General features: G+C 55.0%; 3 protein-coding genes across 3 annotated transcripts in view; 1 reads left to right on the forward strand and 2 right to left on the reverse strand.

The window, feature by feature from the left end:
- Nucleotides 1–188: 188 nt before the first annotated feature.
- VOLCADRAFT_97490 (uncharacterized protein) lies at nt 189–8,767 on the forward strand (the record flags this gene model as incomplete). Its single annotated transcript, XM_002956427.1, has 15 exons — nt 189–191; nt 486–643; nt 1,061–1,067; nt 1,246–1,323; nt 1,575–1,647; nt 2,251–2,330; nt 2,646–2,759; nt 3,074–3,205; nt 4,579–4,765; nt 5,508–5,660; nt 6,212–6,306; nt 6,601–6,717; nt 7,459–7,590; nt 8,126–8,261; nt 8,517–8,767. 15 exons carry the CDS (start codon nt 189–191, stop codon nt 8,765–8,767), a joined length of 1,716 nt encoding a protein of 571 aa, XP_002956473.1.
- Nucleotides 8,768–9,320: 553 nt separating this feature from the next.
- Nucleotides 9,321–14,245, reverse strand: VOLCADRAFT_107259 (uncharacterized protein; the record flags this gene model as incomplete). Its single annotated transcript, XM_002956475.1, has 6 exons — nt 13,588–14,245; nt 12,145–12,218; nt 11,563–11,670; nt 10,504–11,245; nt 10,004–10,177; nt 9,321–9,781 (listed from the first exon to the last, which is right to left on the reverse strand). Exons 1-6 carry the CDS (start codon nt 13,697–13,699, stop codon nt 9,321–9,323), a joined length of 1,671 nt encoding a protein of 556 aa, XP_002956521.1. The 5' UTR covers nt 13,700–14,245.
- A 171-nt stretch (nt 14,246–14,416) lies between these two features.
- VOLCADRAFT_97492 (uncharacterized protein) overlaps nt 14,417–15,858 on the reverse strand; it is a gene marked incomplete at both ends in the record, with an annotated part of 2,972 nt that continues 1,530 nt past the window's right edge. Inside the window, one exon of the mRNA XM_002956476.1 lies at nt 14,417–14,664. Within this exon, the coding sequence (XP_002956522.1) occupies nt 14,417–14,664 (248 nt within the window). The remainder of the gene's footprint in view (nt 14,665–15,858) is intronic.

Genomic DNA, 15,858 nt, shown 5'->3' on the forward strand with positions numbered 1-15,858 from the left:
ATATGACGCCACAATGGTATCATAGAGTGAGGCAGAATGTGGCGGCAAGGGGCCGTCGTAGGCCGCCGCCGGGGCACACTGGAGACTCTATATGACGCTGCACCTTCTTTTTAAATAAAAGGCTTGTCCCCAGTCTCCCACCCCCATTCAGCTGACAGGCTCCTCTTACCCGTGAGCCTGCTTGCGATATGGTAAGCCCCGAATGGGTCACATCTCGTTACACAAGGAGATCATGTCGTACATTCCTGTTTCGAATACCGTGGTTTAAAGTTACAAGTTACAAGTGCTGCACGGGGTCTGTCTAAGCCGGGAGGCCATGGAGGCCATGTATATGGGGGGTAAAAAGGAAGCGGGATCCAGGACTGGGCAGTGCAGGGCAGGGGGCGGTACGACAACCCTGCGGCAACCTGCAAGGTGTAGTACGAGGCGTGACATGCCGTCGATAGGGTTTTCCTCCGCTGCACAACCCCCTGTTGTTCCCATAGCGCTGTTGCACTTTTTTCCCCGCGTTTTCATCCGCCACGCCGCTGCCATGGTGCCGCGATCTTGGCATGGGCGAAATCGTGGCTGTTATGCCACCCAAGAACCTGAATGACGTCGGCGCGAGTCGGCGAGATGCACGGCTCCGGCCGCACATCGGAGGGTGAAGCAAAGGCTGGTGTGGCGTCGTCCTCGGGCTCTCATGCTCACGAGAGGTTGCATGGCTATTTAACTATGTTGGAAATGTAAACGGCTGCAGTACGAATTACTTACAGCAGTTCGCATCCTGGTTCCGGAGCGTCGCTTATGCTCTCGAAGCAACCAGCCTTAGCGTGGTTAGATAAAATCATGAGTCTTTACGAAATGTTCTTTTATTTGTTCAAGGAAGTTGTCACTTAGCCGGGGCTTTTGTAGGGCTCAGGTTGTCCCGTAAGGGTGAGATGCCGCCATCCGGAACCACTGACGACTCCGGCGTGCCACTCTTAGAGAATGGAGAACTCCCACTTCCTAAGGGAGCTTGGAAGCGCGAGCTGCGGTCTATATTTATGTTGGCGCTGCCATGCATCGTCACGACTTGCAGTTCTCAGGTAAGCGAACAGCGAAGATAACCATCCTCCTGTATCAGGCTTAGAAACAAATTTTATGAAATGTTTACGACGGCATTTGTTATGGTCGATACGTTCGGAGCTCTTGTGGTAGTCGCGCAAGCACGTGCGGTGCAGTCGAAAGCCGACATAGCTAATGACCCATTAAATGCTCCCCCAGACTATGGTTGTCACAGACCAGATTTTCGTTGGACACCTTGGGGTGACCCAGCTTGCGGCAGCTGCTCTCGGCAACACGGTGAGCTCCTGCATGGAACGGTTAGCTAGTTAGCTCTCGCGCATCTCCTGTGGAATCTATAAATGTTTTGCATTCCAGACTATTTAAACGATATAATATAAACTCTGAGTACTCTTACCACAGGAGTAACTCTTTGGCGATGGTCGCCAGAACGTAACCATCGCCATCGCTAGGAGAGCCATGCTCTACCGCACTAACCCTCCACCTGCTATTTCCCGCCGTCCTCCACCTTCTTTTTCCCGTCCTCCCAGTACTTCAACCTGATGTGGTTCTTTCTTCTTGGGTGTTCCACTGCGCTCGATACGCTGGGCAGCCAAGCGTACGGTAATGACTGGTGGTTTGTCGGAAGAGTTCTTCTGGGAAATCTAACAGCGCTTCTGCCATGTTCTCCTAGAATCCGTTAAAAATGCGTATCTACAGGTACACACATTTGGCACCGATTATCATTTGGCAGCACATATTTGGCACCGATTATCAAAGAGCTGCCCATTCTCGTTAAGGTCATGGCTTGCAGTACATTCAAGAGCCCGGGCTTTGTAGTCTCAGGCTCTCAGCAAAATACGTTAGTTTTCTGGCCGGTTAGTTCGGTAGTTGGGTCGGTTCCGAGTCAAGATTCTGGTCGTTGGATCCTGGATTCCACCTGACCATGATCTTGATCCGCACTTCCTGGGTCCTAATAAACATAACACTACTAAGCCGCGGATGGGCTCTCACATATAATTTTCAACGTTAGGGCCGCATCGTGCTCTCAACCATTCCCGTGTTACCACCCGTGTCTCATCTCAACCCTTTTCCCCCTCCCCCAAAAAACCCAAGTTCCCCTCCCCCCACCACCCTCCCCCCATCACCCTTCCCCACGGCCTTTGAAAACCAATTCCCAAACCCCCAAACCCTTCCCGTCCCCCTGGCTCCCGCACCCCCACCTAGGTGGCAACGACTACAGCTCCCTGCTGACGTGGACCTACACCGCGGGCCTGGTGCTCAGCGCCTTGTGCGGCGTCATGGCGGTGGGTGCGTGGCTGGCTGGGGCTCTCAGTTCAGATGTTGCACTGGCAGGTGGCGAGTGGTGATTATACCTTTCCACGCCAATAATGCTGTTTGACCCAAATCACAGCACGTATGCATGCATACATGCATACATGCATACATGCACACATGCATGCATACATACATACATACATACATACATACATACATACATACATACATGCACACCACCTTAACACACTCCAAAACTCCTCACATCCCCCCCTTTTTCCGTCCCGACCGTTCTCCCGCTTCCCACTCTCACACGGCACATGGCGGATTGTAACGCCCCGTAGGTGGGGTTGTGGTACGCTCGCGAAGTGGCCGTGTTTCTGTTCCTGCAGCCCCCGGAGGTGGCGGAACAGGTGGCGCTGTTTTGCCGCTGGCTCATACCGGGGCTGTGGCCTATGGTAGGCGGTTGGAGCGGTTGCGGTAGTAAGGGTTGTTAAGGTGGTTGTGGGACAAGTGGAAATCGGGAGATTAGTTGAGATTGGGCTGTTGACAATAACTTTTTATTACCTGGAACGAATGAGGTTGTTGCTTTCGGTTGGAATAATCGGTTACAAGGGTATTTGCATGGTACGGCAAGAAGCTTTGAAACCACCTTAACGAATTTACAGTATGTTACAGCAATGTCAGGGATCACCGCACTGGACCCCTCCCAACTATCCAAAACTCCCGACTAACGGCAATCCACCACATTGCAATCGCGATCGCTAAACAGATGTGGAGTGTCGTCCTCATGAAGTTCATGCAAACTCAAAACTGCATGCTGGCGCCGGCGGTGGTGGCGGCGAGCACGTGCGCCTTCAACGTACTGAGTAACGCCGTATTCGTACATTACCTGGGTTTTATTGTAAGTGAAAAAGACAAAGACTGAACCCTTATGTATGGTATGATGCATGATGGATGTAGTGTCTAGTATCTAGTACATAGTATGTATGTATGTATGTATGTATGTATGTATGTATGTATGTATGTATGTATGTATGTATGTATGTATGTATGTATGTATGTATGTATGTATGACGTTGATTACACTGTGGGCTGAAAAGCCGGGGGCCCAGGGCCGAAGCACAGCGCGGGGGGCGGGTGCATACGGCTGGTTAGTCTCATGCACTCCGCCCCCGGGTCAGGCCGCACGGGAAACGACGGCCGGCACGCAACAGCGCTTGTTTGGCGCTCCAACTAGACGGGATCTATGCCCGTTGGTCTCCTAACATAAACGAAGTCGCAACTGGGGGGCTCTTCCTGCCGACCGAACGAACCGAGCATCTCAGAGAGCTCGCTACCAGGACTTGGGCGACCGGGAGCCCGACGAGTCTTCCCGGGCTGGGGAGGTCACCAAGCTCAAAAATCCTCACGCAAAAAAGAGCGCAAAGAGCTCACACCACAAGACGCCAAACAGCCTCCTGAGACTACTACCCTCCTCCGCCTCTCCCTCCCTGGGCTAGTCCAGGGGAGATAGCCCCCGTCGAGGGGGTAACACCGCACAAGTCCGCGCCCTTCCACAGCACTGGGTCTAAATTGAAAAGTACTCAAACGGGAAGACCCTGCGGCAACGCAGGGCGATCAAGCCTCCGGAAACCACAGGGGGGGAGGGTAGCCAGCTCGGCGCCCCCCCAATACCGCTCTACCAAGACGGCTGGTTCCCAAGATCCTATCTCACCTAGACGCCGCACCACGAAAAACCCGGTCTCGTACCCTGAAGAACCTAGTCCTGCACCACGCGCGCACCTTCGAGTACGGCCCCCCCTTCTGGGTGCCCACCTCCCCCTCATCCGCGCCCTCGCTACGGCCACCTGTTTCCACTCACCACTCCTCAACCCTATGTATGTATGTATGTATGTATGTATGTATGTATGTATGTATGTATGTATGTGTGTAAGCGGGCTGGGCTGGGTCGGCTTGTGTGGGTGCGGGGGAGCCGGTGGATAACCCAGCGGCATTTGCTCGGTCGCGTTTTGCAGGGCAGGGCATGCCTGCATAGCGGCAAGTGGGGACTTTGGTCTGCTGTGCAACTCATCATTTGATCCAAACCGTGAACGAAGAGAGAATATGAACAGTTTTTAGGCTGTGGATGCTGGTACGCATTTTTTAAAGGGTTTTACTAATTTTTGGTTTTACTAAGGCGCCATTACCAACTGAATCCTAACGAACACCTAACTACTACCAACCAGCGCCTCCTGTTGCAAACTCCCCTTCTCCACCCCCCTCATCCTCTCCTAGGGCGCGCCCATTGCGACTAGCGTGTCGCGCTTCGTGCAGCTGTTCGTATATCTGGGGGTTGTGTTGGTCTTGCAACACAAAAATCATCCAGGTGGTTGGGGCAGGTGGTTAGCCCGCAGTCGGCGCTGCTGGACCAAGGCCTTATCGCCCGGTGTGCTGTACATGTTCATGCAGCTGGGGATACCAGGTATGTGGGGTTTGGGGGGAACGAATGTGGGGTTTGGGGGTGAAAGGTGGGGGGGGAGGGAGTCGTGGAATGTAAGGTCTGTAAATGTCCGTATGGGAAAATAGGGGAGGGGGGAAATTGGGAGGTCAATGGCGGTATTTAAGAACGTGCTTTGCCTATACACAATCAGATACATTCAGATACATTCAGATACATACATACATACATGGCAGGCGGCTGGCAGAGGTTAAGGCCTGACTTCTGCTCCCAGTCGACCCAGTCGACCCGGGTTCAAATCCGCCTGCCGGCTCCTCGGGTGTTTGAGGAGTGATGAAATGGGAGGTGGCCCCCCATCTTATGGACGGTGTAGGACGTGATAATATCAACTTGCGAGCTGACCAGGAACTAAGTTGATGCGCCGTTGATCCGCTAGATTTGGTTGGATGCTGGTGGTGAGTTGCCGAACCCAACGAATACATTCTGAAGTCGGATGGGGTGACGGATTAGGGTGCCCCTCTAGCAGGGGAGAGCAGGGACTGCCCCGGGAAAGGGGGCCGCTGGCGAAGTTGACCACCCTGTAACAACATACATACATGTGGCGGCGAGAGGGGCGAGAGGAAGGAACGGCTACATGTCTCCATTGTTACACCCACACATACATACATACCTCCATTTCCCCCCCCGCCCCGCACAACAAAACACACACACCCACATCTCCCTCGTCTCCAACATTTCCCCCCCAACCCCTCAACCCCCCACCCAGGCGGCTGCATGCTAGCGCTGGAGGCAGGCAGTTTCGAGATCACCACCGCCTTCGCCGGCGCCCTGGGCATCCAGAAGGTGTCGGCGCACTCCACACTCCTCGGGGTGTGCACCTACACCTTCATCAGCTTCCCATTCGCGGTGGCCACGGCGGGTGTGTGTGTGTCTGTCTGTCTATCTGTCTGTATATATGTCTTTTATGTCTGCCTGTATTCATGTTTGTATTTGCCACGTATGTATGCCATGTATGTATATTGTTACAGGGTGGTAAAGCTTCACCAGCGCCCCCCGGCCATGTATGTATGTATGTACGTGTAGGGGAGGTTGATGTGGGCTAATTCTTTTTGCTTGGGGCCCGTACGATATGGTATGGTGGGTTACATGAAAGCTTTCACGACGATTGGCTGGTGACTCCCATGGGACATGGAAAAGCCCAAGTTCAAGGGAATGAGTCAAAGGGGTTGGTCATAGATTTTTAGTTTTTTTAATTTATATATAATTTTTTTTTAATTTACATATATATACATATATATAATATATACATATATATAAATATATGGGTGTGTGTCAGTGTCTTAAAATGTTGCTGGAATCCGATGTGGTGCGGTGTTCATTCTTCACCTCATAAGCCTTTGTCCTCCGAAGAAGGAAACCCCTTCTCCCTCCTCACCCCTCCCGCAACCCTCCCTTCCCGGCCCCCTGTAGCCACCATTCGTGTGGGCAATCTGCTCGGTGCGGGTCGTACACATCAGGCCTCTTTGGCCGCGACCCTCTGCGTTTTAAGTGGGACGATCTTTCAGGTAGGGGCGAGGGGGTAAGGGGGGATAAGGGGGGGTAGTTGTCCTGTCACGGGGTTAGCGGGTGGTGGTAGGAATGAAGGGTGGGGGTCATAGGTCCTTTCGTCACCCTCCCCCTCCCCTCTCCCTCCCCCCGACCAAAGTGAATGTCTTACTTCCTTCTGTCGTACTTCCCTCTGGTCCCTCTCCCAAACCCAAATGCACACATTTAAACCCGTTATCATACAGTACGACACCCAAAACCCACGACACGCCACCCCCCGAACCCCCGTCCGATTCACGCACGCACACCGTCAGGGTACTTGCGGTGTGGTCATGTTCCTGCTTCGCTCCCACCTGGGGTTCATCTTCACGAGCGACCCGGAGGTAGTGGCCATTGTGTCGACCATTGTCATTTTCGGAGTGGCATTCCAGGTCGGCTTTTTGGGTTTGGGGGGGTTATGGGGGTTATGGGGGTTATGGGGGCTCGTGGGGGATATGAGGGGGATATGAGGGGTTTGGGCCGCAGACGTCAACAGCACAAGGCAAACCTTGAATTATTTTCCATGTGAGGTGGTGGGGAGGGGGAAGGTGGTCGCCGAGAGAGGTCTCCTTCCCGTCTTTAGTTCGGATCAGTGGGGTTTTTAGGGTTTTAGGGTTTTAGAATTTTTAGAATTTATAATTTAAGCTCTTTGGACCAACCAGTGTTTTTGTTTTCATTTTTGCCCGTTAATTTTCCAGTCCGAACGGAGGAATAGGTTTTTAGTCGCGGGAATAAAAAAAATTATTCCTAATCTGTACGGCGCTAGGGTGAGCTCCGCAGTCCCCTGGTGGCAAAGCCCCTTCTCCTGGAGCAGCTTTTTTGGCCGCCGTTGCCCTTTCTGGCTCCCTCTAGCGCCTTTCCTCCTCGTACTCTATAAATCTGAGACCGGCTTCAGGATGTGCAATGTGCGTGTGCGACCATTATGAATAGGATCAACACCTACATGAATAGGATTAATAAAATAAAAAGATAATAAATGAACGGCTTTAACGGCGGATGCGACGCTGATCAGCGATGTGCACACTGCCCAGGCACTATTTAGGACCTAAAATCACAATTAATTATAAAATAATTAATCATGTTCCCCCTTCCCCCTAACCCAACCTACGACTGTCCCGTACACATACCAACAGTTTTGCGACGGGGCGTTTGGAACCAGCCAGGGTGTGCTCAGGGGCATGGGTCGGCAGCACCAACTCATGCTGTACAACCTGATCGGATTTTGGCTGATGGGTGTTGCGTTCGGCTGGTGGCTGACGTTCAAGGTAGGCTCGTGATTACGTTTGGCGAGGAAAAGGAATACGAATAAAATACTTAATGTGTAATAACCCGAACCCGAAATATTTCAACATTTGAATCCTAACTCGAACAACTGTATAGATTTTTGAAACGGTGGTATGTGGTGTGGTATCGTAGTCCGGGGCTTTTGTTGTTACGTCTACAGGGGAAGGATCGTCGTCTTTCATGCTTCATCTTAAACCAATAGAACAAGGCCAAACCTGGTGTGTCCCACAACACTGATTTCCGCAAAGGGTAGCCCTCATCGCTGTCTTCATGACCCCTCGCTCTCGCTTCCTCGCTCTCGCGCCCTCGCTCTCACCCCTCGCTCTCACGCCCTCGCTCTCACGCCCCCTCGCTCTCGCCCCCTCGCTCTCACCCCCTCGCTCTCACGCCCTCGCTCTCGCTCCCTCGCTCTCACGCCCTCGCTCTCGCGCCCCCTCGCTCTCACGCCCCCTCGCTCTCACGCCCTCGCTCTCGCTCCCTCGCTCGCACGCCCTCGCTCTCGCTCCCTCGCTCCAGGCCAAGCTGGGCCTTACGGGCCTCTGGATCGGCATCGACACGGGCGACCTTGTGGCTGCGGGCTTGTGTGTCGTCACCTGGCTGCTCGTGGACTGGAAGAAGGAGGTGGCCAAGGCTCAGCAGCAGATGGCCGTGGGTGAGTGGCCCAGGCGGCGTGCATGGATGTCGGGTCGGGGGGGGGGGGGAGCCCGTGGGGGTAACCTTCAGCACGGTGTTGGTGCATCGTATGTACCTGGAGGATGGATGTGCGGCGGTCACTGTTTCTGAATTTTAGTCCTAGTGCTAGGTTTCCTTTGTGTACTGTGTGCATATCATAATGTACTGATGTTGTACTGCATTGTACTGCGCTGTCTTCTTGCGCGGTGTACTGTCTTCTCGCTCTGTACGACAGCACATGACCACAAGGCTGACGTGGGCCACGTGGAGGGCGAGCCAGATGATTGGCATGACTTTTTATTGCCGTACAAACACGAGTCGCTGACGGGAATTGATGACGGCAATTGCGGCGGCGGCGGCGGCGGTGACGGCGGCGCTGCTGCTCAAGGGTTGGACCCCTTTAGCCAGGCGCTGTTGGGGCAGTCTCCATGCAAGAATCCCTTCGGATCGCCGCGGTTTGCAAGCCCTCGCTTTCGGGGTGCCTGATCAGGAAATGTGGGCTTGCGGGAGGCTGGAACACACGAGCGTCTCCGGCGGGGAGGAAGAAGGGCGTTCGGAAGTGTGAAGCTTAAATAGGACCGCTAAGGAAGGGAGGAGAGTACATTTTTCGGCCGGGGAAAAAAGCGCCTAAATAGGCTACTCCCGCAATTTTAGCTTTTAGAATTTCTGGGGATAGGCAATAGCGTGGATTGGCAAGTTAAAGAAGAGCCAAACGGTCGAGTTGCCCTGAATGGTCCGTAGTGGTGCCTGGCAATGGAGGAGGAAGTCGTTGGCTGCCGGATGGTGAGCTGCGCACACAGCAGGCTTCATTCCTAATAAATACAAAACGTTCACGTATTCAAAGAGTCAGTTGACGGTTAATCAACCGTCTAAAACCCAAGTGAATGCGAACGGACTGCCGTAACAGAACTGGATAGGCAACCTTCGCCAAACCGTTATCCAACCATCTCGCTGAATCCCAGTCAAAGCACCTCCAACTCCAAAATATCTCCTTCCTGCAGAATCAGACTGCACAGCGCCTCTTGGTGACTCACGACGATTAGTCAGGGAGCAATGCAGCGATAAGAAGTGGTAACAAAGCCCCAACCGTCAACCATATTAATGACAATCCGCCGCCACCCCTGACCGCAGCCACCGTCACCGTATTGCCTGCTTCTCGTCTTCCGTCCAGCGCATTCATAGCCGCAGATTCCTCCTGCGCTTCCAGCCTGCTATTGCTCTCTATTACGCCGCCGCTGCTGCCGCCGCTGCTGTCGCTGCCTGACGATGGCGGCGGCACCGCCCCTGCCGCCGCCAGCGCCGCCGGCAATATGTGCTGTGTCGCCGCCGCCAGGAAAGTTCCCCCCGAAAAGAGTACGACAAGCGCCACAACCTGACCGCCGACGCCGACGTCGGTGCCGCCGCCGCCGCCGCCGCCCCCGCCAGGCGTGAGCAGCAATCCGAGCAGGTAGAAGGTAGCCACCGCGGCAACGGGCGCGGACGCGCTAAAAGCGATCAGAGCTGTTTCCACGCAGAGGAGGGTGAAGGGGGGAGAAGGTTACGGCCGGGGGTTTGCGGGCGGTGTGTTTCGTGCCTTACGGAGTATTTAGGTTCGGCTCTATCAACTCTTTCATGCTCATGCTGACGGTGACGTGCTTCCTCCGCGGGTGACAGCTGCTGGCAACTACGCCGCCGCCGTCACTGCCATCGTTGGTGGCGGCGACGGCAATGTTAGTGCCGTACCTTGCAGTACACTGCGCCTCCGCCAGCCCGCCTCCCGGAGGTACGACGTAAGGCCCAACGTGACAGGCAATTTGTGCATCATGATGGCGGCTGCCACCGTCAAGCTCAGCGCCGACGGGCCGCCGCCGCCGCCGCCGCCGATGCTGGCGGCCCCAACCGCCAGGCCATCCGCCGCTGCGCAAATTCATTTCGAGGATTGCCGTTTACAAAAACTAAGTTAACAATGTTATGTTCCTTGTCAACAAAAATAAGCGTGTTTTCAGCTCACCGATACAGACAGACAGACGTTTCGCGACAAGGGAAAGCAGAATTACTAATGCACTGAGTTAGTCGTAAGTATACTCACTGGGCTAACCTTAGGCACGTAGTGTACGTCTATGAAATATACTGTATTTCGTAAAGTTTACACCTGGTAAGAGTATATATAGGTTGGCAAGTGTTCGTTTTTTCTTCGTCTTCACGATCGGCTCCCCTAACGCCACAAGGTGTACGACACCTACTCGAATGGGTTAGCAACCCCACGAGAGCCAACTGTGCAGATGACACGCCGCCGCCGCCGCCGCCGGCACCACCGGCGCGCGCGACGGCGGCAGTCGCAACGGTTGCGGAGGCGGCGGTAGCGGCAATGCGCAAGTTGCCGTCACGAATAGCCACGGGAAAGGAGGGCGAGTTGCTACAGGCACTACAAGCGGGCTTCGATGGCGTTGACGCCGACGGCTGCAGCGTATCGGCCGTACACGTGTACGAATCCGACGTCGGCGGCTCTTCCGACACTGATACATGGGCGGCGGCGCCGCTGCTTCCCCCGTGCCGCCGACTTAGCTCCAATAACCCCGGTGCCGCCCCGGGCACGGTCGCTACAGCCGATGCTGGCGGCAACGGTACGTAACGCCCCGCCGCCGCCACCTCAACATCCGCTGCTACTGCGGACGGCAGGGCTTTATAGCCGCCTTCCCGTCGCCGCCGCCAGCCTCCATTGCTTTGGCTGTAGCTACCGTCGGCGCCGTCGCCATCACCGTTTACATTCACGACTTCAGCGCCGCGTCCTCCTGATCCTGCGTCTGCACCTTCCTCATCCGGTGCCCTCCATCCCGCTACTGCTCTTGTTCCTGTTCCTGCTACTGCTACTGCCGGGCGTTCGTGTGTGTGGTTACCCCCCTGGAGCTGCAGCTGCAGCACCAGCATGCCCACGAAGCCCGCCAGCAGCGCTGCGCCAGAGAACCACTCCGGAAATCCGGTGTGCTACGTGAGAGTGGGAGTAGAAGTAGAAGTGCAGTGGGGGCTAAGGTGAAGAACCAATATCAGAAAATCACACAGACAGACAGACAGACAAGAAAGAGGGGAAAGAGGGGAAAGAGCCAAAAAAAAGGGACACGGGAGAGAAACGGACCGGAAAGAACAAAACTGGAACCAAAAGAAGGAACGGAACACGTACAACAACAACGACAAAATACCCCCGTGACACCCGCTCGCTCTCCTTTCTTAGCTTCCCCCGCCCTCTCACGCCCGTACGGTGTAGAAAAACCCTAAACACACACACACACATAGAACTCACTCACCGGGCCCCCCCTGGACCCCTCCGCGAAAGCGTGAAACCCCTCGGGTAGGACTACCCCCAGGCCGCTGCCTAGCATAAGGCCCGCAGATAGCATCCGTACGGCGGGGCCCTGCAGTATCAAATGGTTACGGAGAACCGGGAGAGTCATACGGTGGTTTATTGGAGGGGGCGATTCGTTCATTCGGCATACAAGGCACAACCAGCAGAGGAAAGCCACCGGCATAAGAAGCTGGGACGAATGTGTACAACTCCGCAACCGTGTGTGTGTGTGTGTGTGTGTGTGTATATCCACAGCCTCATCCACAGCCTGAAAGCTCGGTATGCAAGCAGCAGTTGCAGCAGTCGCGAGTAATAGCAGTAATAATAGCAGTAGCAATGGGTACGGCATTTATAGTACAAAGAGCATCAGCAGTAGGTACCAGCGGCAGTGGCAACAGAAGAAGAAAGAAACAGCAGCAGCAGCAGCGCCGCCCAGCAGCATGCCTGGGCAACAATTGGCCACCTACACCTACACCTACACCTACACCCGCAGCTGCAGCTGCAGCTGATGCGGGTGCAGCTGTGGCTGTTGAATGGCACCTACCTGTAGCAACGCCGCCAGGCTCGCAGCTGGGGGAGATAAGGCCCTCCCGTCCGCTATGCCCTGCTTGGAGGGACCTGACGACCAGAACACAGGCGGCAGGCCAGTCAGCAACGCGCCAACGAACAGGACGAGACATGTAGCCCAAATCTCAACCGAGCCATCCGCGACTGAGGATCCCATGAATGTAGAAGTCGTAACAGCAGCAGGGTCAGCTGCGGCTTGGACTACAGAAATGGAAAAAGCAGCGGGCACAGCTTGGAGAACAGACCCTAGACAGCGATGCCTTAATAGTGAGTACAGCTTAAAGCTTGTTAGGTGTGTCTGTCGCAGGCGGCTTTGTATGAGCTGATTACGCGAAGTGAGGTTCCGTTTGCGGATACCAATCGGCCGTGGATTTAGCCGCACGTTCAATTGTCTTGCGTAACATATATCATTTCGATAAATAGCTGAAACTGGCAACGAAGCCCTGCAGTGAAAGCATAATGTAGGCAGGCTAACACCTGGCATTCCCTTCAATAATTTACGAGATACGTTTATGGCCCTCGATTTTTGCACATTTCAGAATTGTATGTGTTAAATATAAGGCCAGTGATTGGAGAATGGACCATAGAGCAGGGTACCCCGTTTCAACGGCTATTAAAACTACCTATAACGGTAAACCGAAGTCGCTGAACATCGATCCTTGTAGTCACTGAGAGACAGAAGCTGTGTCAAAAATAACTTTACATATTCCAGCAATATCTTATATTCCTTACAAGATATTCCTCGCCCAGTCTGTCAGGTCCTAAAGTCCCTTTGCCTTTGAACTCAAGTTGCGATATGCTGAGACAAGAGTAAAACAAAGGTCGTTAGACCATAAATTTACATTCTCCTCGTCAATTGATATTTTGTGGGCATGAAAAACGCTACCAGTACCCAGGCCAACGGAACTCTACAAGTGCATCATGTCGACAATTTTCCCCCAGGCGCCCTTCATCATTTCAGAATCGATATGGGTTCCTCGCGCCAGGAGTAAGCGGGAATGCTCTTACATCGCCAAGAACATTCGCGGACACGTCTTTCTTGCTTGCCACATCTCCGCAGCGGCGGCGGCAGTCACGGCCATGATGTTCGCGACTGTGGAAGGAATATTACAGTAGCCGCTTCGAAAATATACAAACCTGTTCCAGGATCACAACCAAACTGCATGGTACACGTACTTGACGCAGAGCATGTCGTACAGCGGCCACAGCATACATCACAGATTCATACACGCGAGTCAGACCCAGCCTACTGCAGCTAGAACTGAACACCTGGCACATGGGCGGCACTCATACATATAGGCTGACATACATACTTGCATACACACCTCTACGGCGCTGTACAAGGACTGTGTTTAGTTTAACAGAAGTTTTATTCTGACCAGCTGCCGAATTCGCATTCAGAGAACGCCCCAGCACTTACCACTACGTCGGGGGCTACTAGCAGCGAACTTAGGGTTTCGCAAATATAAACACAACCCCAACAAAACCACTACGGCTGCCTCAGCTAGCTGGCCGGCCACCTTTAGGGCCATTTGCCTATACCTTATGCCTACGACCAGGCCGCCATGGGCTGCCGTACATCACTCACAGCCGTACAGGTCTCATAGCCGTGTACCGTACGCTGGTACATTACCTCAGCTACATTTTCAAAGACCTCCTGGCCACTATAACACTGTTTAGAAATGTATCACCCATATAAACAGATATACCACTACACAGAGTATATGTACACCAGGTCCCCTCCATAGAGAGGAAGCTGATTGGCCGTACTGGTCGTCGTACAATTTCCTCCATCCTTAGGCTTACAGAATCGCACCATTTATAAACGCAAGAGGAGCAAACAAAGCAATTATAATGGCTATCCAGAATGCTGGATGAGATCCCAGATGATGACAAGGATACATCATGAGGTAAGCTTTGCAAAAGCATGGCTTTTGCATGTGTACGGCCCGACAGGAGTACGGATTATGTACGGCAATGTGTTGATATGGTGATCATGTATGACACATTGTCGCCACCCCGCTTCCATTTATACCTTTCCTCTTTGGGTTTTTATTCCCCTTTCTATCTTCTCATTTATTTTCACTTTAGACAGCAGCAGCAGCAGCAGCAACACCAAAAAGTGTTCAACCAAGACAGCAAGTCGAGATCCAAATCCGCCGTTCCTGAAACCTTTCGTCCCGATCCTCTACCGTTCCAGAGCAACCCTCAACCAGGCAGGCAGGAGGGCATGAGTCCAGCCAGCCTACTCAAGCTCGCGCATGAGAGTTCTGAAGCTGTCCGGCGCCGCCACCGTCACTCTCTTCGCGGCGACGCCACCGCCAGGCCGTACGGCAGGTCGTTGGGCATGATAACCGGGTGACGGCGGCAGCAACTCCTCGAGCCAGCTCGCGACGTGAACCCCCAAACATTCCGACGGCGGCGGCTCCGAAACCATTCCGCCGCCGCGTGACGCCATACCTACCGTACGCTGCGATGGCGTCGCCGGGTGCATATCCTGTGTGTACGGCCGCGGCGGGGGTTCCATGGATGATGCCGTACGGCGCAGGCGCTCGTCCATGGCGCATGGGCCGCCGCTGCCACCGTAGTGCACGGCCGGCGCTGAAGACCTGAACGATTGCGGCGGCGGCGGCAGCAGATGTTCTACCATCGAATCGACGTCGTCGTCGCAGAAGCTGTCTCTGTCGTACTCGTCATCGGCGCCGTCGCCGGTGGCCCCGCCGCGGGCAGCAGTAGCCATCGAAAGGCCCATTGCAGCGGCCGCAGCAGGAGCACCCTGATGCGCCTTACTCGCTCCCACCTCCCAAGTACCCGCCGCCGCCGCCGTCGCCGCCGCCGTTATTCCCGTCAGTTGCAATCCGCTGCCGCCGTCAGTCTCCTCCTCCTCCTGCCGCCGCCGCCGCCCCTGCTGCTGCTGCTGCTGCTGCTGTTGTTCCTCGCGATGTCCGACATGCAGGCTCGTTAGACGGTTAAGCACCGTACCTGATGCCGTCGCCGTCCCCGCCGCCGTCGCCGCCGCCGCCGCCGCGGGCTCTCGACCAATCGCGGAGGATTGTACGGCCAGTGGCGCCAGAGTATTTGCGCGTGGGAACGCCCCGCGGCCCAGAGTATCAGAGCTGTGCTGAAGCAGCCCCGGCTGCTGCGGCGATGGCAGCCGTAGCATCGTGCCGCCGCCGCCGCTAGGGGGACTGACCGCCGCCGGATCCATCGAGTCTTCTGGAAGCAGCAACTGCAGCTGCTGAGGCTGCTGTGACGGTGGCGGCGGCGGTGACGGCAGCGATGGCTGGCGGGTTAGGGACGGCGACGGCGGCAGGAGTAGCGGCGCCGGGCGCAATGTCAGAGAAATGGCCAGCTGCCGCGGCGGCGTTAGCGGCGCCAACGGCGCGGCCATGCAAGGCGGTCCGGAGGCTCGAAACGCCGCCGCCGCCGCCGCTGCCGCCACCGCGGCAGCCGCAGCCGCCCCCGCAGGCGTCGGTGGCAATGGAGTGAGGCGCAATGACTCGCACGGGGCCAGCCGTGGTGGGAGCGGCAGCGGCGGCGACGGCGGCGACTCTTGTGGGTTGAGCGACCCATGGGTCAGTCGCAGTGATGAATTACTTTGCATTTCCGGTGTTTGCATTTCCGACACGGTGCTAGGCCCGACCAGACTTGTGCTGCTGTCGCCGGCGAACGAGCTGCGTCTTGCAACAGT

This window comes from Volvox carteri (genome assembly GCF_000143455.1).
Source record: "Volvox carteri f. nagariensis unplaced genomic scaffold VOLCAscaffold_61, whole genome shotgun sequence".
NCBI classification, from domain to species: domain Eukaryota; kingdom Viridiplantae; phylum Chlorophyta; class Chlorophyceae; order Chlamydomonadales; family Volvocaceae; genus Volvox; species Volvox carteri.